General features: G+C 48.9%; 1 protein-coding gene across 1 annotated transcript in view; it reads right to left on the reverse strand.

The window, feature by feature from the left end:
- The window catches only part of PDIA5 (protein disulfide isomerase family A, member 5), a 104648-nt gene that overhangs the window by 49514 nt on the left and 28833 nt on the right, over window positions 1-26301 (reverse strand). The window contains exons 7-10 of the mRNA XM_006884229.1: window positions 18911-18978; window positions 11063-11154; window positions 10904-10975; window positions 1843-1979 (exon numbers count right to left, since the gene is read on the reverse strand). Of these exons, the coding sequence (XP_006884291.1) occupies window positions 1843-1979; window positions 10904-10975; window positions 11063-11154; window positions 18911-18978 (369 nt within the window). The remainder of the gene's footprint in view (window positions 1-1842; window positions 1980-10903; window positions 10976-11062; window positions 11155-18910; window positions 18979-26301) is intronic.

A 26301-nucleotide genomic window follows, 5' to 3' on the forward strand; every position in this document is an offset into this window, starting at 1 on the left:
TATTAGGCATGAGCATTCTCAGGATTAAGGGCTACAGTTATGCACCATGTCCAACAACTGTGTCTGTCTTGCCTAGCTCTGGTGGCCTAGTGATGAGAAGCTGCACTGCAATCCCGAAGACACACGGTTCAAAACTACCAGCTGCTCTGTGGGAGAAAGATGGGCAATCTCCTCCAGTACGATTAACTGTCTCTGAAAACCTGCTGGAGGGTCAGCTGTGGGTCAGTTCTGGCTTGAGGATAGACAACAATTATGTTCATGTACTTCACCATCGCAAGAACATGGAAATAGCCCAGATGTCCAACTACAATCGAATGGATTGAGAAGTTGTGGTATATTCATACAACGGAATACTACACAGGACGCAGGAACAATCATTTTGTAAATTACTACCTAACGTGGGAGGAACTGGATAGCATTATGCTGAGTGAACTAACTCAGTCTCATAAGGACAAATGTTGTATAAAACCATTACTATAGAAGGAGCCTGAGAATCCAAGGAGGGGGAGGAAGGGTGGATATAGAGGGGTAAAGATGGGGGAGGTGTAGGATGTTAATCACAGAGATGCACTATTTGATGGGTGGGTGGGGTGAAGGAAATGGGAAGGATCTTTTGTGAAAAACAATGTATTCAAACTTCATAAACAAATCAGAGTAGAATAAAAAAAATATTTGTGATGAATAAAAATATTTTGTGAAAAAAACAAAAAATGAACCAAACACAAAAACCAGCTATATATAAAAAAAAAACCAAACCAAAACCAACCAATTATGTTCATGGACTCTGACATCATAATCATGATAAAAGGTAAGATACTCAATGATGTGGAGTTGGACCAGCTCACAGCTGGCCCTCCACTGGGATTCTGGGGCTGTATGTAAATCACACGGTAAGAGACTGTCAATCTTTCTCCCATGGAGCCACTGATAGATTTGAATCAGCAGAAAGGCACAGCCTTTGGTTCAGCATTGCCACACCCTGTGGACTAGGTCACCACAGGTCCCCTCACAATCATGACACTGGTCCTTAAAGCAGTGACGGCTTCTCTTCTATCATGTCTTACCCACCACGAGGCTACAGAGCTGGCAGAGAGGCTATGAGAAGGAAGCCCAGAGAGTAACCCCCTTCCTCCCATACACACATCTCATCCGAGGCAATGCTGAAAACCCACCTTCTTCACTCACTGGATGGGTCACCCCCTTCCAGGAACTCTCTCACGCCTTGTTTCTCGCATGACCCTCACTCACCTCTCCAGGATCAGTCTCCCTGCTGAAAATCAATTAGAGCCAGTCTTTCATTCTCTATGAGCTACAGGCCTTTGGCTATGACTATAAACACAAGTACAGCAGACTCCTTGGCCCCCAAGGGACAGACTGAAACCAGGGGAAGTAGGAGGCAGACATTCTAGGAGCCTGGAGATCTGAGCTCCCACCCTGGCCTCATTACCCCTCTCAGCTACTGGATAAGACACAGAGTCTCCTTCAGCTTCACTACTTCTAAGATAAGGGTGATTATTGTTCTAGAAAATTCCCCCTACGCTGGGTACATCATTTCCCCCTACGCTGGGTACATCATTTGCATTTTTTTACTCAGCCTGGTGGAGGAAGATCTCCCAGGTGGGGTGTGTCTCACTGAGCTTGAGCGGAGGAAAATATGGAGCCCATATCTGGTACGATGGTGCCGTAGGGACTTTGCCTGTCACACTCCCTACTGGAGCCCCTGTTTACATGGGACCTGGTATTCAGTGGGTGCTCAGCTGGACTCATGTCCCAAAGCGATTCCACCCATCCTACTCTGAGAGAGGGGAGGATGTGGAGGGCGAGGAGCAAAGTTCCACTCACATGGGGCGTGGAACATGATGAGGACAGAGGAGTGTTCCTTCACAAACTGGTCAAAGTCTTCGTCGGTCAGGTGATAAACGGAGCCGCCCTCATCTGACCAGGGAGTCTCGGGGACCTGGGGCTGTGGTGGCTGCGGACTGGAAGACCAAAAAACAGGTAGAGCTCAGAGGGGGCCCCTGGACCTGAGCAGCCCTACCAAAATCCAGCCCCCTGGACACAAAGGCCCCTGGGCTGGGCTCGCTCCATTCCAGGAGCCCTGCCTTCCACAAACCAGAAACACACCCCCTGATGGCAGGGCTGTGCAGGAGCTGCACGCCCCAGCCCATCTCCATCTTCCACTCAAAATCCCACAGAAGTGCTTAGCTGATATCCCATTACAAATACCGGACTTTTACTTATAACTCTCTAAGCAGCTCAAGAAATCTTACTTCCTCCCAGGAATTGGGGCGTTTGTTAGCTTTCTCGAGCTACTTCAAACTTGAAGCAAACTGGCAAGAATAAATAGCACCGCCAAATAATGACCTTTGTAAAGGCGCACTGTTGTGTTTGGTGTCATCCCACAGGGCAGGATGGAGAGGAAGTTAACGGAGCAGGGTGAATATGGATGTGGGAGTCAAGACGAGGAGAGAGAGGCCAGGAATCTGAGGAACGATGCCATTAGGCTGGGAAGAGAAAGCTGAATGTGTGGGGTCTATGGGGGTATAACTGGCTGGCACGGGAGGAGGCTGATTATGAGGGCTGGGGCTGACATGGCTGAGATTTCTCTCATTATAACAGTGTCTATACTAAATTCTTCTAGAAGCCAAAACAAGCTTGTCTATTTCACCCATAGAGAGTCTGCCCTGAAGTCAGTCCAAAGGCCAACTCTGTTGTTGTTAGGTGCCACTGAGCCTACGATTTATAGGGACCTCATGAACAAAAGATCCGACTCCTGCCCTAGCCTCCATCATCCCAATGTTAAATCTCAACTCTACCACTGGTTCTGTGCTGAAGAGCAATGGTGTCACTCTGGAGACTAAGGTGTGCCCGATACAGGCCATGGTCTTTGCAATCACTTGTTAAGCCTCAGAGAGCTGGACAATGACTAGGGAGAATAGAAGGAGACTTGATGCCTTTGAGCTGTGGTGCTGGAGAAGAGTATTGAATGTACCATGGACTGCCAAGAAAACAGATTCATCCTGGAGAGGGTTAAACCAGGCTACTCCTTGGAGGCAAGAATTCTGAGGTTTCGACTGACATACTTCGGGCATGTTGTAAGGTCCTTGGAGAGGGATGTCATGCTTGGGAGGGTGGAGGGCAGGTGCAGGAGGGGAAGACCCTCTATGAGGTGGACTGATTCAGTGACTGGGGTAATTGGGGTGGGTGTGTCAGAGACAGTGAGATTGGCATAGAACAGAGCAGAGTTTAGGGCTGTTGTACATAAGGTTGCTATAAGTCACAGGTGACTCAATGGCATACAACAACAACAACCACCACCACCAATGGTTAAATGCAAAACCTCGACCCTGTTGCCTACCTTACCTCTCTCGAGTCTGCTTCCTCAACTTGTAGCCTCATACTGCTACTGACCACATTCCCAGGTGGCGTAGACAGTTGACGGCTCACCTGCTAACTGAAAGGCTGACAGTTCAAGTCCACCCAGGGGCACACTGGAACAACAACCTGGTAATCTATGTCTAGAAAAGATCAACAGTGCAAACTCTCTGGCGTGCAGTTCCACTCTGAGACGCATGAGGTGATCAGGAGTCGAGCTGAGCTGAGGACAGCTGGTATTGGTTAACACTGATCTCATCGGCCACTGTGACGAGGGGCTCGCAGGCACCCTCCCTCGTGCTGCAGTTCAGAATCGTGGCTGACAGTTCCCTGCTGCTATGCCGCCGTGAGTACCTTTGCCAGAGCACCTTAATTGCCGCTTTTAAAAAAACTCTTTAAGATGACAAATGTGAAAAGACAACCATTGTTTCCTGCCTTTGAGAGTCTTCGGTAGGGAAAAATTTAAAGTTTCAGCAGTCAGGGCTGGAGAATTCATCAGAAAGAGAGAACAATGTGGCCAGCACAATGGGATCTGACGCCCAGCTCCCGGTTGACAGCAGAAGCCCGAGTCTGCCATCACCTTTCTAAGCCCTCTCTGTAACTGGGACCCCCAGGCAGCCTCTCTACTGCTGTGGCTGAAGCCAGCTGCACAGAGCTGGGTGGTCACAGGCACTGTGTTACCAAGAAAAAAAGAAGAGTGGTAGGGGAGCAAAAGCCACTCTCATTCCATGCTCATCCCACATCAGAAGGGGCTTCAAAATTAGTCCGCCGGACAGACAACAGTGCTGGATTCACACCATGAACTCCCACTTCCTGTACCTGGGTGCAAACAATCAACCTCCCCTGGGTACCCTCTATTGCAGGGGCTTTACCTTTACACCTACACACATATTAAGACCATGCACTGAGCATATTACGTGTCATAGCAAGAAGTGGGAAGAGCTTGGTGAAAGGGTCAGGTGAACAGTGGCTCATCCCGGTGACAGAGAGCTGGGCAGGTGAAAAGCAAGAATTCCCTCTACACACTGACATGGAAAGAGCTTCCGTTTCAGTACTGAAGACGTGCATGGCGCTCTAGAGTCTGCTAACTTTGCATGAGAAAGGAGGAGATAAAGAATATTTATTCATATATGATTTTATCTGCTTAAATACTTTAAGAACAGATAACTCAGTGCGACTAAGTTGATTATAACTCACAGTGACCCGAAGGACAGAGTAAAACTTCCTGTGTGGTTTCTGGGGTTGGAGATCTTTACAGAAGCAGATGACCTCATCTTTCTCATACTAAGTGGCTAGTAGGTTTGAACCTATGACCTTCTGGTTAGCAGATGAATGCTTATCAGGGATCCTTTAAAAACACACAGGAAACCAGAAGAAGGTGGTGCAAATGATTAACTGAAAGGTTGTACGTGCGAGTCCACCTGGAGGTGCCTTGGAAGAAAGACCTGGCAATCTGCTTCTGAAAAATTGGCCAATGAAACCCCTGTCAGCACAGTTATAACCTGCTCAATGGGGTCACCATGACTTACAGGAGCCTCAATGGCAAATGGCTTAGTGTTGATTCATCCCAGCTGTGAAAGGGGACTAGGACAGAGAAAATAGGCAGGAGTCAGGCCTTATAATCTGTACTTTTAAAGTATATTTAATTTTTTTAAATTATGTAAGTGCAATCTACTAAAAAAAGTAAAAACTTGGCAACAGCATAAACACAGTACAAGCATGCACAAAAGAGTATGAGGAACTTCTACTCAAACACAGGGGATAGCACATAGCTCCCTCCAAAAGCACTAAAATAACAGTCCAGGTGTAAAATGGGGGGGAAAAAAAGGTATAAGTCTATGGAAGCAGAAAGAATAGGAGAGAAGACAACAGCAGAAGAGAGAAAAACGAGGTCAGCACAATTTTAGAAGCTAGAAACCTGACTTAGGAAAGCTGAGGACAGAGCTCGAGATGCTGGGTGTGTGCTGGGGTAGGGGAGAAGGTTCAAGAACATGAACGTCTCAAGGCCCATTCCCTTCCTCAAAGGAGGCTGTAACCGGAAGCTGACAACAGGGGAGTCAGTGGAAAGGGAAGCTGACAACAGGGGAGTCAGTGGAAAGGGGGGCAGGCAGCTCCTTAGGCCCTCTCCTTCACTCTAGCAAGCAGGAGGCCCCCCACTTCCCGCCACAGGGGACAAGAGGAAGTTTCCTTTCCAGAGTGGACTGCAGGGCTGGGCCGGTGAGAAAAAGGAATCTGCAAACCACCTAATCATGAAATACCGGGCCAACTCTTAAATTGTCTGTCTCTCCATTAGATGGTGAGCGCTCTCCTCTCTCTGACCCTCCTGCACTTGTTGCTGTTGTCAGGTATCACTGTGTCAACTCTGACTCAGAGCGACTCTCAGAATATCAGACAGCCCTATCCTGCGCTATCGTTAGGATCTCTTGCCATGCTTGAGCCCGGTAAATGTTGAACAAATGACTGAATGAAAAAAGAACAGTTAAAGGGAATGAAAGCGTTTGGTTTGGAATAGAGACAACTCTGGAATACAACTCTTGTCCTCAGGTATTTCAGACATTAGATCTTGTATTTCTATGGCCCCAAAGAAGAACCAACACCAAGCTTCAAGAACACAGACGTTTCAGATCAACAGAAGTAATAATATTCTATCTACAGCAGGTGAGGAGGAAAGAAAAGTCAGTGGACTTGGATTTGAATTAGTTCTTCCACTTAAACAGCTCTAGCAGCTAAAGTGACCACTTGATTTTAAAAAAATCCACAAGATCTGCATCTCAGGGTGTAAAGATAACGGATATGCGATGCATTGTAAATTCATCAAGTGTTATTCAAACTTTGCTACGTATCAAAGCAAAGTAAGCTCCTGTCTATGGAGTTTAAGCTGAGCGGAGTGAAGTACTTCTGAAAGGGAAATTGCTCAATTATTATTAGATTCCCTTCCCGGTTTGCCACTCTGCTTCCATCTGGAAAAAGCTCTTTCTCTGGATCTGTGAGGCAGAGGTGGTCCCAGGTATGGGACACTGACTGGGGAGGATGCAGGCGCCATACAAGAGAAGGTACAGCTCTTCGCATGAGGAGTCAAGAACCTTTGGGCCTGGCCTTTGTTTGCTTCTGACTGGTATAAAAAGACACCAGTGCAAAACACAGCCAGAACTGAGTGGTGAGGCAGAAATGGATTCCTCTTAAAATACTATACCTCTACAGGCCTAGACCAACTCACTGGCATGGAAATCTGTAGAGATTTCATGAGAAACCCGGCCTGTCTCCAACACAGTGGCCACAGCGTACCATAGGGCATACCTCCAGGTGATAAGAAAGAGTCACAAGCTCAGTGTAGGTCTCGCAGAGACCTCCATACTACACACCAGAGACTCTATCCTTACCTGGCCCACCAGAGCGGAAGGATAAACCACTGCTCTCAAGTGGGTTCCAAGGCATAGAGCCCTTCCATTGAGCTTTTTGAGGCCGTAAATCTTTATGGAAGGAGGCTGCCGATGGGACAGATGGTGGGTCTGAACTGCAGGCTTTTCAGTGAGCAGCCTGATATTACACTCCACATTACCTAGAGCGATCTCTCTGCACAATTTTAGAAGCTTACTTAGCAAAGCTGAGATCAGAAACTGAAATGCTAGGAGTATGACTGGAGGTGGGAAAGACCCAAGAGCCACAAGGACGTGTAAAGAGTTGACGGGTAGAGTCTAGATTTTCTCTCTTGCAGTCTGAAAGTCAAAGTCATCTGGAGAAGAACTGTTCTGATCCACCCTCATTTTTCCACATCGTGAAGTGCTGAGGGTGGATGGGGAGGTCTGGGGAAGAAGTGCTGAGAAGCTAGAGTTGTGGGGGGAAACTAGGAAAGACTTAAAACACCTGCTACATAGAAAGCCAGAGGCAGGTTTGCATTTATACAGGAAATAATTCTGGAAGGGGAGTTTCAAAATGCCATTATATAAAACATCCTTGAGTAGTAATGGTGGGCTTTTCATTTAACAATAACGTTTTTCTATGATAACATATCTTACTTGAGTATCTTAACAAGAAGAAAATATTTTTAATAGAACCTAAGAGACTAAGGTGCGCCTGATACAGGCCATGGTCTCTGCAATCACTTGTTATGCACCAGAGAGTTGGACAATGACCAAGGAGGATAGAAGGAGAATTGATGCCTTTGAGCTGTGGTGCTGGAGAAGAGTATTGAGAATACCATGGACTGCTAGGAAAACAGATTTGTCCTGGAAAGGGTTAAACCGGGTGGCTCCTTGGAGGCAAGGGTTCTGAGGCTCCATCTAACATACTTTGGACATGTTGTGAGGAGAGACCGGTCCTTGGAGAGGGACATCATGCTTGGGAGGGTGGAGGGACAGCGCAGAAGGGGAAGACCCTCTATGAGGTGGATTGATTCAGTAACTGGGGTAATCGGGATGGGAGTGTCAGAGGCAGTGCAACTGACACAGGATAGAGCAGGGTTTAGGGCTGTTGTACATAGGGTCGCTATGAGTCACAAATGACTCGACGGCACGTAACAAAAACAACAGTGTGAAATTAATTTCTGTGTCACCTTGGATAGGCTACAGCTCATAGTGGTTTAGCCAAACAGGAGTTAAGGTGATCTACTGAATGTAATATAATCACCTTCCATAAAGTAATGTATGTTCTGCACTCTAGCAAGAAATGAGCATAATAGAAGTACTTGCCCTGTCTTCACTCTGCCCTGTGTCCATCACCTCACTTAAGATCTTAAACCCACAGGAGTCTCCAGCCTGCCGTTTGACCTGTGGATCTGGGACTTTACAGCCTCCACAATCATGTGAGTCAATTCTTAGAAGGAAGACAATTTTTCTCTGGAATATATACCTCTAAGCACCTCACTGGTTCTGCTTCTCCAGAGAATCTTAGACACCCTGCTAACTTGATGAGGCAGGAATTCAGACAGAAGACGGCCACTTTGGCCTCTATGCCAGCTCTGCCCACAAGCAGGGGGCAGTCATGCCTTTGGTCAGCTGATACTGAGTGTTCACGGTTGGGGGCGAGGCTGATGGGAGAGAGGCTGCCAAGGGGGACCCACATGCTCCCCTTTCCTTCCTTGCCCAAGAATTACTTCATCAACGTCTCACCCTAAAGATGAGCCTGAGTGATTAACAAGGTTTCCTTCTGTGTGGGAGGAGAAACGACGTGAAAAGAGTGAGGGGACCAGCAGAAACTGGAGGCAGTGGAAACTTCAGGAAGCCAGGGCGACTGCTGAGGAGTCAGATGGGGTGCACAGAGAGAGGAGGCACAGAGAGAGGGAAAGGGGTACACAGAGAGGAGAGGAGGTGCAGAGAGGGGTGGGCACACAAAGAGGAGGGAGCATGCAGAGAAGGGGTGCAGAGAGGAGGGGATGCACAAAGAGGAGGTGGGTAGGCACACAGACAGAAGAGGGAGTAAGGAGATGAGGAGTGCACAAAGAGGAACACAGTAGAGAAAGGGGTGGGTGCAGAGAAGGAAGGGGTGCACAGAGAGGAGGAGGGTACACAAAGAGGAGGGAGCATGCAGAAAAGGGGGTGAGCAAGGAGGGGTGCAGAGACAGGAGGGGATGCACAAAGAGGAGAGGGGTAGGTGCACTGACGAGAGAGGGAGTGAAGAGATGAGAGGGGGTGCACAAAGTGGAAAGAGATACACAGAGAGAGGGGTGGGTAAAGAGAGAGGGAAGGGGTGCACAGAGACGAGGGAGGAGAGGGTTAGGTGCACAGAGAGGAGAGAGGTGCAGAAAGAAGAGAAGTGATGCAGAGAGAGAAGGGCAGAGGAGGGGGTACACAGAGAAGAGGGGGTATGTGCATAGAAGGTAGGATGAGAGGAGGGGGGTATACTCAGAGAGGAGCTGGGTACACAGAGGGGCGCTGTCGAGTGGGGAGATAATAAATGTGTCTCCCAAACACCCCTGCTGTGATTCCCACGTCTACGATTAGCAAGCAATGTAGAACACTTTAAAAAAAAATAAAAATCAAACCTTATCCTTCCAAAAAGATAGGAGGGTGTTTTGAAAACTGAAAAGGTTGAAGAAAGGGGAGGGAAGCAGACGGATTTTATGCTCTGGTGACAAATGAGATTGCTATGTGTTGAAGTCTTCTCCCGAGGCAGATGAGATACGTCGGCCTGGAGGAGAGGACACACTTATTATCAAATGGAAGAGGAAATCAGGAAGGCGAAGGCCCAGGTTAAGACAATGAGCACATGATAATGGAGCTGCCTCCACAGGCAGGAAGTGGAAATGAGGTAATAGATGGGGACAGAGATGAGAAAAACGCTTCAGAGAAATAAAAGATGCTATGCAAATACGGTGTTATCTCTTGTGTTTTATCTCTAGGACTCCGGGGAGCAGACTGAAACTGAAATTTTTAACCTTTAAAAGTCTAATAGCCTTTTTGTTTCACTCCTCACAGCACAAAATTTACCTTCCGTTCGCCTTCTAAAAACACATTTGCAACATTGCCATCTTTAGCTGATTCTTATGTTGCTAACAGAACTAATTATGCATGGTGCTGGAGGATGCAGGGAAGGGGGACAGCTCGGGCCAGAAGTCAGGAGGCCAATGCAATGGTGGGGAGGTGTCTGAAGAGTGGGATGTATGACCTCGGGCAAGCCTCATCATTACTGTGACTCAGTGACCGCTTCCTCACAAGGAGTGCACAGGCAGTCGGGGAATGGGCCGTGTGGACGGCACATGGTGGGGAGGGGAGGTCTGGGATGGCTTTGCAGGGTGACCTGCGAGCTGGCTGTTAGAACACTGGTAAGGTGGGAACGGAGGGCAGGGGAACAGGAAGGAGTGGGCACCAGGTCTAGCACAGGGCATGAGGGGAGGGGTGATCCGGACAGCTGGAGGAAGATCATGGGGGTGTTGACTTTGTAAGGGTCAAGGCCTGGGCTTCTCATGTTACCAGATGGACTCCCAGGCTGCCATGGAGATCAAGGAAATGAAGCCGGGATTAGGGCATGAATAGCAATGCACTCTGCAAACCCAACACATTAGAACATGTCTTGGTAGCTTCATCGCACCTGATACAGCTTCTTCGCATTTGGGCTAAGCATGTCATCAACAATTCTGTTTTCATACAGAACTGCACAGAAACCCTCTCATACGTGACACTCTGGGCAAGAACTACCTCAACTCAGGAGATAGATGGCAGGTAAAGAGTACCTGAGATCCAGGAAGATTCTAGAAATTTCTTGATTATTCTAGGGGAGGCGGCCAGCTTAGGGGCCCCTCTCTACAATCCCAGATGACAAAGGAGGGGGAGAGGAGTGAGAGAAACCCCTTTTTAATGTGTGAGTTGGGCTGCCATCATCACAGGTCACACCACAGCCTCACAACCCCTACACCTGAACTCACAGCGCACCCCACAATGAGCTGCACTCAACCACAACCAGCCATCTCTCTCTCTCCTTCCTCATTCTCTTCTCTACCCCCAGTCAAAGCCTGCAACCCCAGAACCACCCGAAGCCTATCAAAGCCCCTTCCCTCTGGAAACACCCTCTCCGAAACCAATGGCCAACTTACTTCTTCAGCCACTCCACAATGTCCTCGGCGGTGGACCCGTAGTTGTCAAACTGGAACAGAAACCGCCCTTTCCTGAGAACGTGAAGACAAGGCAAGCTCAGTAGGGACGTGACTGTTGTCAGATAGGAAATGAACTGCAGAGGGGAGCAGGGAACTTACTCAAAGTAGCAGATGGTGGGGTAGCCACGGACATTGTACTCTTCCTTGATATTTTCAAACTCAGGGGGGTAGACGTTCATCCCAGCCAGCACCTGAGGGAAAGGAAAAAACAACCTTGTCCACCCCTGGCCGGCAGATACCCTTCCTCTTGTCCACTGCTTCCTCCTGTCTATTGAATAGTTGCGTGTCCCGGGAACCCTGGGCAGAGCCTCACAGACTGACGCGTAATCTGGGCAGCTGGGCAAGGAGGGTGAGATCAGCATGTTGGGAATTCCACAACCAACGGCTCAGGGAAAGCCAGACGTCTGGGCCTGAGTGCCGCACCCTGTACGGCAATTCTCAGGGTTGAGAAAGAATCCTGCCTTGTTACCAAGTTCATATAATAGGACCTAGAGAATGACTGCCACACAAGTACACACTTCGCCTTTCTCTCTGCCTTTGCCAACCTGTGCTGTCCCATTCTCCTCCATTACAGATACCACTTATCCATTTTGCAATGTCCTTGGACAGCTTCCTGGAACCCCCTAGCCAGTCCTTGGCTTGTCCTTGTAGGGTAGACGGAGGGTCGTAGCTCATGATCGTGCTGAGGTGGCTGTAGTTCAAGGCTCCACTCTGACATCTGCCCCGCTCTCTCCCCGAGCCTCCCCACCTGTGGCCATCAACCGCAGCCTTGTCCGATCATCTTCTCACAAGTCTGAATACGTTACAGATCCAGGGGTTCATGTGTCCGACACCCCTGCATCGTAAAGAAGCATTGTACTCACTTTACCAAGGACTAAGGACAACTCGGAACAAAGTCACTGTCTTAAGGATGGAATCACATTCCCCCAAAGCATGCGTTAGAATTCTGACCCCTATACTAGTGGATGCAATTCTGTTTGGAGATGGGATTTCTTTCTCATGAAAATGAGGTCATATGTTGAACCTTCTCATTTCTGAGTGGTATAAGAAGTAACATAGACACAAAGCAAGCAAGCACAAAGACAGAGAGGGATGCCGCAGATAGCCCAAGAACACGGGGGTATAGAAGCTACAGAGCCAACAGAGGGAAGGCATCTCATACAGGCATGCACTCAACTTGGCCTCCTCTACTCTGAGAGGAGCTCTGGGGGTGGCCTTGTGAGCAAAGAATGGCGCTGCTAACTCAAAAGGAAAGAGTTCAAATCCACCAGCTGCTACTCAGGAGAAAGAGAGGTAATCTCCTCTCGTGTGACTTAGAGCCTCTGAAACCTACACCCCCCCCCCAAAGAGGGCGAGTTATGAGTCAAAGCCACTCGACAGCAATAAACAACCACAAGCTGTGAGAAAATATATTTCTGTTCTTTAAAATGATTTGCTTGTGATATGTCTCTAACTAGGTAACCACAAAAAAACCAAGAACCAATCACTGGCATTGAGTGGATCCTGGCTCACAGAGACCCTAAGAGGGTTTCCAAGGCTGAAAATCTTTATGAGCACAAACTGTCTTGTTTTTCTGTTGCAATGCAGCTGGTGGGTTCAAACTACTGACCTATGACATCCCTTAAATTTTTCCTCTTCTGGAACAGGTGTTTACTCCTTAGGGCTGGGTCAGGTGCCAAGAACAAAGACTAACTTTGTTCTCATAAGAAAAGGCAGAGAAAGGGCCAAGTTCAGGAAGGCTGCTCCACAAAGCGAGATGGCAGTGGGGGGTGGGGGGTGGGGGGTGATGTGTTAGGCAGGAGACGGTGAAAGCTCACAGAAGCCAAGAACAGTTACAATAGCACAGAGAAGAAAGCCAGGAAGCGGAGTTTTACTCAGCGGTACACAGGATGAGCTGGAAGGAAAAAAGTGGCTTCAGTGGGCAGTGAACTCAGTTCCAGGAGGCCGTTCTCATTCACGAGTACGTGACCTTGGGCGAGTCACTCACCCACTAAGACTGTTCATTTGGAAGATGTGGGGAAGAGACTATCACAAGGCTCCTAAGATAATAAATGAGCTTTCAGTACAAAACTGGTGCCCAATCACCATGGCAGTGCACCCTGGCAATGACAGACTCAGTGTCCCTGGCCTCTCCAGCCCGATCCACTGCCACCGCATAGCTTCTAACTCACAGTGGCCCTTCAGGGCACAGCAGAATTGTCTCTGAGGGCTTCCCAGGTTTTCCAGAAGCAGCCTGCTAGATCTTTCTTCTGCAAAACAGCTGGTGGATTTGAACACCCGACCTTTCAGTGAGGGGCTCAATGCTTAACTCACTGTGACAACAGGGCTCCTCTCTCCAACCTTCGAAGCATCTACACAAGTCTTTGCTTTTGTCCCAAGTGCCTAATACAATGCTGAGTACAGAGCAGGCACACAGTAAATGGTTGCTAAATTGTTGCTTTTCTTGCCTCCTCAGTCCATTTTGGAGTGCTGTAAGTAATACAGGGAGACTGGCCTGTTAATAGAACGTACTAGAGAACCCTCTAAAAGTCATTCGCTTCAATCCCCTAGGCTGATTCAGCAGGCTGTGCCAGTAATATCTATTTTAAAGTTCCCTTTTTATGTTTAATTGATCTCCCTAGTGTCCGTGTACATTCACCACAAGACTAATCTCCCAGAGCCTCCTCTTTCTTCACATCACTTCCCTGAACAAAACCTCTCCATGACACCCAATGCAAGGTGAAGTCTAATTCCACACACAAAGTGCGGCTGGTCCCTATCTCGGTTTTGCATCCTCCTTTCTCACAAAATCCTTCACTCTCCACCTGCTGGCATCCAGACGCTTGTGCTCCCCCAGGAATGAGATGAGAGATATCTGTGCAGGGAAGAGCTGGACCGCTGTGTCCTGAGGCACCTTGCAGACCACAGTGGAGGAACACAGCAGCCAGGAGTACTGGCCTGGGGTGGGGGCAGAGGCCTGGACTTGCATCCTGGCTCCCCACTTAACTCACTCACACCGTCAAGTCAGAAAAGACTTAGAGCTGCCCTAACATTGAGCTCCTGCAGCTGTAAATCGCAAAAGAGATGACGGTCCATCCTTCTCCGTTGGAGCTGCTGGTGGGTTTGAACCATCAGGGAGGTGCTGCCTTTGGGGTTAGCAGCACAACTCCTTATGGACCAGGCCACCAGAGCCTCATGAGGATTTGTAGTTCCTTAAACAAGTCACAGTTGCCTGTGTCTCTCAGTTTCCTTATATGAAGTCGTCTTGTGAAGATGAAACAGTGCGAGCAGACATCTACAACCCATGTGGTGCATTAGCTATTTCCAGTACTAAGAGGGTCTCCACCACGGCTCACACTTCTAGCACACAGACAGTGCTTTCCTGACTTCCCCTGTGTGCCCTCCAGCCCCCTATGCTTGAGATGCTCCACTCCTCAATCCTCAGCCACCTCTCAAAACGCACCTATTGTCAGAGACTGAATCAAAAGAAATGCTCAAGTCCTAAACTTATACCGGGGAATGTGACTTGGGACAAATAGAGGTGCTTTATTTTTTTTCTCTGCGATGCTATCAGTTAATAAAGTCATACCTGAGTAGAGTGGGTTCTAATCCCTTCTGAGATGTGTCATATGCAGGGGGAGACAGTTATCACATGATGACAGAGGCGGATGCCCCGGTGAGTCGCCAAGGAACACTAAGTCTGCCAGCAGCCAGCAGAACGTGCTTAGAGAGGGGTGTGGGAGTGCTCTCTCAAAGCCCCCAGAAGGAATCAACACACATGGTGGATGCCTTGATTTGGACATTGAGCCTCCAGAACCAGGAGTAAATAAACTCCTGTTCTTTTAAGCCCTAGGAAATTGTCACATTCATTCTTTAAGATTAAATCAAACTTCACCTCCCCAGGCAGCCTTTCCAAACCACTTCTGCTGGTGGTGAACTCTTAATGCTCCACATTTCTATAGCATGTCTGTCCCACTTTAGTTTATTAGGGAGACAAAAAAAAGGCTTTAAAAAAATAACAAGTCTGTGTAAGCACTTTCTGGAGTTGTAAAGCTGAATGAAGCAAATTACTGGTTTCAATCTGAGGACCTGAGCCTCGTGTGCTTGGGGCCATCCATCGGCACCACACGCTCACAGGGCTCAGACCTGCCAGGAATGAGCATGAATGTGTCATGAAGCAGAGAGCACGTGAGCTGGTGATCAGAGGAGGGCAAGGTGTCAACCAAGAGATGACATGGGACAGGACAACAGAGGTAACACAAAGCAAGAGTAGGGGGGACGTTTCTGTTGAACTGGACTGTAGGATTCGCAGGAGAGGTAGGAAAGAGGTGAGACAGTCAGCTGAGGTCACTCTGGAAGACTTAAATACCTCAGAGATACCAGCACTTCACTCAGATTGTCACAGCGTCTTGGGGTTTCTGACTAGGAGAGTGGCCCCACCTTAGCTGTACTTCTTGAAGCATGCATAGTGCAGGGACTCAAGTCGGTGATGAACGTCAACAAGCCTGTGTGGGTGAACCAAGGCTGGAACCAGAGAGGACTGAGGGCCATGAGAGGAGGGAGTAAGCTGGTGCCCTGACAACAAGGCTTATTGTTGGGAGAGTTGAAGGTATTCACAAAAGCACGGGAAGGAAAGCAAGAGGTCTGTCAGACCGAAAGGTCTTAACTTTAATTACAGATGTCCTGCATTTGGGACACATGGAGAAAAATCTCGACTGAGATGTCAAACAGGCAGTCTGACAAATGGTAGAGCAGCTTAAGGGAAGGACCTCAACTAGCTGGAGCTACACTTACAGAAGGCGATAGATAAAGCCAGTGATGGACAAACTCAAACAAGACTAGGAATGCACATTGCCTGACCCTTGCTCTGGCGTGTTAACAGGAAAGAAGAGAGGGTGGAAAGCTGAGTGGCAGGAAGGCGTGCAGAGTAGTGACGGAGGTGGTGGGCTCCAGCCTCTCTGTATTAGTGCTGTGCTCTGGAGCCTACACACCTGGCCCCATGCTCAGTCCAGCAACCCAGTGAGGTGGGCAGGGCTGACATCATTACCTACAGCCCACAGGTAGGGAAACTGAGGCTCCATAATGTGCCGGTTCAAGAACTCCTGGTAGATTAGCAAGAGCCTTATCTATACGAATCTACCTCAGCGTCTGATCCATTTCACTGTTTACCCCGTAAAGGTCAAGGTTAACAAAAGCCTGGGCAGAGCTCAAAGGCTGAGAGCAGACATCAATAGCTGGCAAGGCTGGGAAGAGGAGATGGGGCTCTGACGGCTGTCCTGAGACAAGCCGCGGCAGGCCAGCTGACGAGGATGTCAATTAGCGGGGAGTAGACTGGACAGACGCCGATGAATCATCAGACGTCAATGACAGCAAAAGAGAGGCAGGTCGGCGTTTGGAAAATGGCAAAGGCTGTGCGTCCTGACCTGGCCTGGCCCCTTCTTAATGGCATCATTAGGCTGGCCACTGCCCAGAAAAATCTTTAGAGGAGGGTTATTGACCCTTGCCACGGAAGTGGCCAGCCACAAAGGCCTCAAAGGTGACAACAATGAGGAGATAGGAAGCGCTAACCCAAGTAGATTTCTGAAGGGGGTACAAGGAAGCTTTTGGTTTCTGGGGGACAGCTGTCCATCAGTTAGTGCCATCTCCACTGTGTGTGTGATCCAAAGAGAAATCAGTGTCTCTGGTCATTCTACCCATCCGGCCCTGGCCCTCATTTCTGGGGGCACTGCCTCTGGTTCCCACAAGCTTTCATGTAGCTCGTGGGCTGGCTGTGGCCAGGGCCCTTTCCCCTTATGTAGCTGGTAAAAGGACAGACTTTCCCAAAGGTGTTTTACTAAAAAACTAAGGGGGAAACAGAGAATAAATTCCAAGAAAAAAAAACAAAACACACACACACAAAAAAAAACTACAACAAAAAAAGAAGTTCATACAAACACGCACTTTACACCCAGGGAGCAAGCACCTGGCTACAGCTGGGCCAGCAAGATTCTCCAGTTAGAGACCTTCTTCCTGTTCTGCACTGCTGTCTTGGAAATTGGGAGAAGTATTATTTTATATTTCTAACCCTGTTTCAAGACAAGAGAAGCAAGTACTCTGGACCTGAGTAAACTTCAGAGTAAGCCTATTAGCCCAGATCTAAGCGAGAGGTCCCCATCCCACACACACAGCCTTCCCACTAAGTCTCTGTCCTTAACAACTCATGTTCTGAAATCCCTTTTTAACAAAAGAAATATCATATTCAATGTAAATTTAGAGCTTGAAATAAAAACATAGCAGGAGTGGTAAAAAATGCTCACTCATTCATCAAACTCCTCTCCTGTGCTCAGGAAGCTTATGGTGAGAAAGTCATGTCATTTTTAGTGTTAACTGGGTAACAAAGTGACTCAGGATAGAAGCAGAGAAAGCCTGACCTGGCCGTGTGTGCGTGGCAAGGGCAGATGCTGGGGGAGCTGGGGAGGGCTGAGCTTGGCAGGCAGATGTGGCACTGGCTGCGGACACAGAAGGAGCATGTGACTGGCATCAAATCCTTTTCCGCTTGGGTGGGGCCAGCCAGGCTGACTCGTCTGTCATCTATCTGGGCTAGGTCCTACCTGTTTACCTTCTGCAGCACCAGAGTTTGGGAGTCAAGCTGAACGGGTTTCTACATAAGCAGATGGAGGCTGGGAGAACGCTGTGGGCAATTAAGTCTTTTCTCCAGGCGAAATAATCTTAAAATATGGTATCAATTGAGTCCCTCCCCCAAAATGCAAAATGACACTTCCCCAGAGTGAGGTATGTGTTCCTCAAGGCCAAACGTCTCCAGGCAAGTTACTAAAAATTCATCAGTGAGGCACAAGCAGGACCATGGTCTCTCCCCAAATGAGGTCAAAAGAGAAAGCCTTCGTTCTCTGCAGCAGCTGTCTGGGAAGGCTGTCCGCTGCCCACGTGCTGCCATGTCAACTTCTGAAGTTGACTCTGAGCTAATCACCAACTTAATTTGATCCACAAAGATCCCGATGCCGTTTTCAAGACCCCAGACCTCCCCTTAATGGGACTGTGGCCAGCTCCATGAGCTGGCCTTTCATTAAAGGAGTATGGATTTTTCCATACTTCTAGAGAAGCCAGCAGCCGTTTCTCAGTTGTCATCAATTTAAAAAAAAAAAAAAAAGAAAAGTGGCCTTCTGCTATTCAAGGATAAGTGAGGGAACGGACAGACACAGGCACGGAGGAAATTAAGTCTGGCAGGGGAGAGGTAACATGGGGACAGTCCTCATTCGGTGGCCACCCCCTGGTACCCCCATTCTCTCTCCTGTCCCCGCAGTCTCCTGGTCTCACTCCTCCCTCTCTCTACCCCCCTGGTTCCTCCTATTTTCTGAAGGCCCGTTGGTAGCAGTGACACTTGTGGTCCTTCTAAAAGTGGGCATCCCTACGACATTTTTCTCCTCCTGGCTTGACTCTCCTTTCTCTAGCCCCTTTCTGTAAATAACGTCTGTCTGCTGTCACAGGTCTCCAGCTCCCGTTGGCCTTTGCCCCCTTCTGCTATGGATTCTGGTGTTCCTAGCTGACAAGAACTGTAACAAGTGGGGAAACCAGGACAGGAAGGTGCCTTTGTGCTTCTGGCCTAATGCTGATGTCGCCGTGCCTTTTCACTGTCACCAGACGCCCCAGCATCTGACTCAGTTCCTTCAGAAGACTTAACTCCAATCGTCCCAGACTACTGTTTTGGTTCTGGGTCCTGGCCGCCCCGCATGCCTGTGAGATTCCTGCTGGCTTTCTGACCATTTCATCAGGCCCTGTCCTAAGAACTCTGGAGTTCCCACTTTTCACAGGGAACAGGTCTCTCAAATGCAAGTTTTCATTTTAGAAATGGACCTGCAGGAGTTTCAGCAGCGGTAAGGGCATATCCTCTTCCTCCTCCTTCCAGCCCCTCAGCTGAGAGAGAGAAGTCAGCAGGGACAGTCAGTGCCAGGGACACGGCGCCTCACTTACAGAGTGGCCTCGAAGCTCCGTGGCAGCCTTCTGGAAATGCGGCATTATCCTCTTGCACATGCTGCACCCTGGTCACACAGGCAGGATAAAAACCAAATTCAGTTAGGTCACTGGTGTTGGCTGTGCCACTTTTTGCCCTCAGGTTGCCCACCCACCCGCCCGTTTCTCATCTCCAGAGGTGCAAAACAGTCCTGGAGGCTGTGCACCAAAAGAGAACAGGAAGCACTCCCGCAGGACAGGCAGGGTAAAAAACAAAGTGGAAAACGGCAAATGTTGGCAAGGATACAGAAAAACGAAAACCCCTATCCGCTGCTGGTGGGAAAGTAAAGCGGCGTAGTCATTGTGAAAAAGTTTGATAGTTCCTTAAAAAGTTAAACACACAGTTATCAAGTTGTTATGTACCGGCTGTTATGAGTCAGAACTGGCCCATAGCTGATCCTCCAGCAGGTTTTTGGAGGCTAGAAATCACACAGAAGGAGACTGCCTATCTTTCTGCCAAGGAGCAGCTGATGGATTCGAGCTGTGTGCCTTCAGGCTGGCAGCTCAACTCCTTACCACTAGGCCACCAGAGCTCCTTTAGACTTAACTACCACATGAGCCAGTATTTCCATTCCTGGGTAGATACTAAGAGACTTGAAGGAGGGCACTCAAACAGATACTTCTACACCAGGGTTCACCAAAACACGATTCATAACTGTCAAAAGGTAAACCTAAATGCCCATTAACACAGTGGATAGAGATGGGCAGTGGATTATTTTAATAATCCTACCGTGTGATATATGGCCTTTCCTGCCATGGTCTGGTAACTTACATCAATGAGTGGTTAGGACTATGCAAATGAAGTTCTATAGCCCACCAAGAGGACTGGATAGCTTCCTAATTATGCAAATGATAAACATGGCACACTTGTGGGGACTGTTGTTGTTAGGTACTGTCTAGTCAAGAAAGACTCAGTGACCTTATGAACAGCCGATCTGAACCCTGTACTATCCTGTACCATCTTCATTACTTCTGACCTACTCGAGCTCATTCATTACTGCAGTCACTTTGTCAATCCATCTGGCTGGGGGTCTTCCTCTCTTTTGCCAACCCTCTTCCTTTCCAAGCATCATGTCCTAGGGAGATCCTAACACATGCCCAAAGCATGTGACTTGAAGCTTCTCCATCCTGCCTCCAAGGAACATTGTGGCTGTACCTTTCTCCAAGACATATCTGTCTGTTCTTTTGGTAGTTCATAGGATATTTAGTACTTCCCTCTTTGACCACCACAACTCAGTGATATCAATTCTTTGTTATCCTTACGCACTGTCCAGCTCTCTGATTCACTGCACACCTGCGTTAACCACAGCCTGCATCAGATGCACCTTAAAAATCAAACTGACATTTACGCTCCTCAGTACTTTAGAAAGGCCCATGAGTGCAGACTTTGAGGTGGTGGTGCCATGAAAATAAGGTCTATGTGGCCCCAGAACAAAATTTGCTTAGTTGTTCCATGTGTTAGACTTGACAGAGAGTTAAACCCAGTGCAGGGGAGAGATGAAGGAGAGTAGGAATCTCCAAAACAGAAAAATCTAGGAATGGAGTAAGTCCCTTGGACCTGGGATCCTGGAGACAAAAGAGCTTTAACACAAGAGAGAAAGACAATGAGAAGCAGAACCAAGAAGCAGTGTGGTGGGTCCTCTACTTCACAGAGGAAGAGAGCTGGGCACTCTGGGGCAGGAGACTCGCTGGCAGACTGAGGTGTCTCTGGGCACTCACTGTGGTGCTAGAAAGCTTTCCAATACTTCCCCAAGCAGAGCAGAGGGAAGAACGGCCCAGGGAGCTCCAGGCTGAGAGCCTAAGGCCAGGCGGAGGCCTGTCTGTAGACAGGGTCAAGCATCCTGATTGAACCTTCTACTCCGATCTCTTTTACAGCAGTCAGTGGTGACAGCTGGGCACCATCTAGTTCTTCCGGTCCAGCATCATGAAGGTTGAAATCCAAACAGTCCATTAGTCTTTGGAACTCATTGTTTCAGTACCTCTTTGCTTTTGTTCACTCTTCCTTGTTCCAGCCAGAGAAAAAGAATTGTTGCACCTGAGCTGGCTGTTTGGAAGCTTTTAAGACCTCAGTCACGTCTCATAAAAATAAAATGTGCAATACTGTCTATGGGTACTGTGCTATGCCAACTCATCTTGACGGCCTCCAAAACAATGGTCCTGGTCCATCAGCACATTCATTCAGCGTATGAAGCTGTGACGAAGCAGATCCTACAGCTTCCCTTTTGGTGGTGGTTGTTGTAGACCATCAAGTTGGAAGTGATACATAATGGACCCTCCAGTAGGTTTTCAGAGGCAGTAAAGAGGATAGGAAGAGACTGTCCATCTTTATTCTGCAGAGCAGCTGGTGGACTTGAACCCTGTTCCTTTGTGTTGGCAGTGCTGCTAGGTTATTGTTGTTGCTGTGTACCCCAGAGTTGGAACTGATCCACAGCTAATCCTCTAGCGAGTTTTCAGAAGCAGTTAGTTGCAGGGGAGGAGATCGCCCATCCTTCTCCCATTGAACAACTGGTGGCCTTAAACCGAGGGCTGATATATACAGATATATGTATCCCAAAAGATTTTACATACAGCCTTGGAAACACTACAGGACAGTTCTGTGTGCTGTGTCAGAAAACAGGCCACTTGTGTAAGTTCTGTGTCATTCAAAGTAAAAATCAACTCAAAGGCTTGGTTTGTTTAGCTAAGCATGGCCTTAGAGCTCTCATGCAACAATTAGGAAAGATCATGAAAATAAGGCACAGAACTGGGCAGCGTTCCGTTCCACTGTCCACGGGTCATCATGAGTCAGAATCAACTCAATGGCAAATGAGTGCTTGTGGCCCATCAAGAGGACTGGACAGCTTGTTAATGACAATAAGGTGCACCAGACCCTTGTGGGGGACAGCATCATACAAATAATGCCTACACCTATTGGTATCTGATCTGGGGAGCTCTATAGCCCCTCACTGAGCAGGGGACAAAGACAGGCAGGTGTGTATGCTGTGTAGAGGGTGCCTTCCTGACATCTACTGTGACTTTCTGAATTCCTGGTAAGCACAATATCAACATTAAACTAGTGCTTTGCTTTTCTCTAGATTTTTTTCTCGAACGTTATTCAGAAACAATTCTGACTACAAATACAATGACTCTGGGGACTTTTATGCTTCTTTTCTCTTCCAGTAACTGAACAATGACTGGAGGTAGTCCAACGCTGGGTGGTGTAAAAAGAGGTTGATGGTATGACTCTATCTAGAGGCACCACAGAAGGTCTGGCAATCTACTGAACTACCAGACACTGACAGCTGTACGGAGCACGTGTCTAGCCTGACACACATAGGGTCATCATGAGTTGATGACAAATCAACAGCAATGAGAGAAGAGAAAACAGGTCATGGGAAGGACCAGCATTACTGTTGTTATGGGCTATGGAATTGAAATTGACTCACAGTTGTTCCTTCTGCAGCTTTTCAGAGGCTATACATTGCATGGGAGGAGACTGCCCATCTTTCTCCCATGGAGCAGGTGGTGGACTAGAACCGCATGCCTTCCGGTTGGTAGCACAACTCTTTACCAAGTAGGCCACCAGAGCTCTCTGGACCAGCACCGGGAGACTGGAATTCTAATATTCACTCAGCTTGCCAGACAGCTTTGATGAGTCACCTCCACGTTGTGGGCTCAGTTTCTTCTGCTAGCTAGCAGGACAACTGAAGGCCCCTTCCAGGCCTGGGAGAGTCTTGAGTCTTGTGATACTTCTGGCTCAGTCCTCTCCAGGGTTTGGAGGTCTCCCACACTCACTCTTCTTGCCTGGGAGTGTGTCCCATGGCCTAGGGGAACTCAAGAGTGAAGACAGCCAGCCTCCAATTACTCATTATTACTTCCACGTGGCCTTGCTGTACACTTACCCTTCTCTGAACCAGAGGAGGCCACCTTCCAGCACTGACCTCACAGGGAATGGGCAGCAGTTTCTTCCAACACAGGAATTCAAACACACCAGCCTGTTCACCTGTCTGACAGCCGTTCTGCTGCAAAGCAGGCCTGACACAATCCAGGGCAGACTGTGACCACATGTCAGGCGGCTGGTTCTCATCTCAACGAGGCCGCTGGGGACAGGGGCCGTGTGGTCGCAGCTGAGAAGCTTTGATTTCATGTTTACTTATCACCCGGGCAGGCTGATTACACAGCTCAGAGAGGAGCTCTCCCTGATGGGGGTACAGAGATCCTGGAGCACGTGGAAGGGGGTCAGGAGTCCTCCCAGCTCACCTGAGCCTCCTGCGTCCAGACCAAATGGGCTAGATGCAGAATATTCTGACATGAAACCCCAAAACAACCCCCAGTACCCTTCCTCTGGTGGTCCTACTGGGAATGGATGAGGACACATGCGCACACATATACAAACCATATATGCTGGGGCTTAAGTGGAGAAGGACATGATGTTGGGAAGGGTGGAGGGTCAGCGAAGGAGAGGAAGACCCTCAAGCAGGGCGAATGACACGGGGACTGCTGCAATGCGCTCTTGTGTGTCAGGAAGTGTGAGGATGGCGCAGGACAGAGCAGGGTTCAGATCTGTTGTTCATAGGGTCACTGTGAGTTGTACTCGACTCAACGGCCTCTAACAACAACAACATCTCAAGCTTTCACTTGAGAGGGAAGGTGAGGAAGAGTTGTTAGGACACAGCAGGATCCCAGAGCATCTACCCTCAGAAGCTGAGCCTCTCTTCACTACCTGCCACCATGGGGCAAACACTAGGAAGCGTCTCTAAGGAACAACTGTGAGTGTGTCAGGGACACTGATGCCAGCATGGGGGCACACAAAAAGCCTGGCGACAAAGCTTCACTGAATGCCCATTTTCTGTCATGGATGTGCCAGGTGGATGCAAGGGGGGCCCAGCAGGAGGAAAGAGGTATCTGAGGAGGAGGCAGGGCTGTGTCTCCTCTCCACCATGCTGGCCCCTGTGAAGCAGACACCACCTGCCCTGCAGGCTGAAGGGCAGATGCAACACCTGGAGGCAAGCAGCTCAGTGCTACAGAGAGAGGACTGCGTTCAACATGGCACCTGAGAGGTGGCCTTTAAGACTGAGGGGTGAAGCACTCCCACAGAAGGAAGGCAGTGCCTCTCCACCTGCCAGCCGAGAAAAAAAGTGGACAACACGTGCTGCCTCTGGACCCACTCCCCACCCACTCCTAAGCAGGACTGATTCAGTGAGGTGACAGGTGTGACATTCACAGAGCCACCTTCATCCATCCTGATCGACTGTCCCCACAGGTATGGCTTCTCCTCCAGCTCCAACTGTCTTCAAGTGACATTACCCCTCATCACACCACCCCCTCAACATACAAAGGTAGTGACCCTGTGGGCAGAGGCCAGCAGGACTAAGTGGAGAAGTTATTGGGGGGAAGAGGTGATGGAACAGTAATAGGAAGCTTCAGACCTAGAGATAGGACCCAATTTAACTTTCCCCAAAATAGAGCTGATGCTGCGATCCCTAACTGAGTTAATCTTTCGCAGAATTTAGGTGGAAGGCAAAGGGGGTTGGGGGTAAGACTAATTATCACCCTCAAAGCCCCAAAGTCAGAGAAGTCAGCACTTTGATTTCCTTATTCAGTCATTCAACATTTACTGAATAAACAGCCAGGACCTGGGGGCCCAGATTCTCAGTCACAACTAACGGCCCCACACTGCCTCTGGGCACGTTCAGCCCAAATGTGACCAAAGGTTCAGAGTCTCAGTGGACCTGGACTTGAGTTAGAGAACTGCTGCTTAGCCCAAGAACAAGCTCAAGTGTGATGCTAGGAAGGGCTTGATGGGAACAGTAAAAGAAAAGCATTTTAAAGGGGGGGTGAGGGGGTAAGAGCTGTGGGTTACTTAAACCACCCATGCCACCCTCTTAAGTGCAAGTTTGAACTCTGGAGCTTCCCGGCCCCCTACTCGTGTCTATTATGCTCTGACATGGAAAGGAGCCTGACTCGCCGCACCCCAGCTTTCTATTCCAAGCCCCCACCTTCGTCTACCATGATGAGCAGGGTGGGTGCCTTGCCAGGCAGCTCGAGCGAGTGAGTGGGGGGAGGCCACACATCCTCAGGTGCAAATAGCTAGTCAGTCGCCCTCTTAAAATGATTAACTAGTGTCATTACCCTGAAACCTTCCAGGTAAGAGCATGGTTCTGCCGCGTGATGGGTGCTGTCTCCTCTTATCCATTCTGTTTGAAAGTTTCACTTAACAAATGTATTGAGTGCAGAGTGTGTATTGAGGTTCAGGGATAAATTAAAAAAGGCCACAGACCTCCGGAGGGCTGTGCAGGCAGGACAATTCCTGAAGCCATTCCTCAGTGAGGCACCTAATAAGGTCCCTCTGAGGAGACACAAAAAGGAGCACAAACAATTAAAGGATGTTAATGAAGAGAATGCCCCAGACTGCCCTGGGACACAACTGGACCAAAGAGCAAGAATGGATAAGAGCAGACAGCACCCATCACGCGGCAGAACCATGCTCTTACCTGGAAGGTTTCAGGGTAATGACACTAGTTAATCATTTTAAAAAGGCGACTGACTAGCTATTTGCATCTGAGGATGTGTGGCCTCCCCCCCGCCCACTCGCTCGAGCTGCCTGGCAGGGTGCCCACCCTGCTCATTGTGGCAGATGAAGCGAGGGGGGACCCGCCTGGGGACAGCATCAGAGGAGGCTGCCTGGCTTGCAGACATGAGTTAGGAACCAGGCAAGTGAGAGGCTGGACTGTGAACAAGTCACAGGTCCAAGTCAGGCTGAACCCTCCAGGACCCCTGGAATGGAATCAGCTCAGTGGAGCAGGGTCAGCAGGGAGGAGATGGGAGGGGCTTTTGCTTTAAGAACCTTCCAAACAGAGGTGTTTGAGACTAGCTTTGAAGAGCGGGCAGAACATTTGTGCCACATCTAAGACCCTGGCCTCCCATGTCTGGGCACACTCACCCCAGCATACAACTCCCTTCTCTAGCCTTTAGACACATGCGGCCTTGGTCCTAAAGGGAAAGACAAGTCCCAGAACCTTCACGTAACTGGATCTGGTGCAGGGGTCCCCTCTCTGTGGGCAGGGCCCACAGCCTGGAGGGGTGAGTCAGATAATAAACATCTGCAGTCCTCCTGCTGTCATTCAAAAGCAGCCCCAGACAATGCCTGAGCAAACCGGTGTTCTGTAAGATTCCTTTACAGAGAGGCGGCCAGGCCAGGGGCCAGTGGGTTGACTGTTATGCTAGATGGTCATGCAGTAGTAGGAATGACCACTGACTTTAAAAATAAAATACCATATGCACATCCAAAAACTTCTCCAGTAGGGTAAAAAGGGAAGCCACTGACTGGGAAAAAGTATTCGGTAATAACATATCAGATAAGGGACTTATAT

The sequence above is a fragment of the Elephantulus edwardii genome, unplaced genomic scaffold (assembly GCF_000299155.1).
Source record: "Elephantulus edwardii isolate Elephantulus edwardi_28Jun2011 unplaced genomic scaffold, EleEdw1.0 scaffold00032, whole genome shotgun sequence".
Classification (NCBI taxonomy): domain Eukaryota; kingdom Metazoa; phylum Chordata; class Mammalia; order Macroscelidea; family Macroscelididae; genus Elephantulus; species Elephantulus edwardii.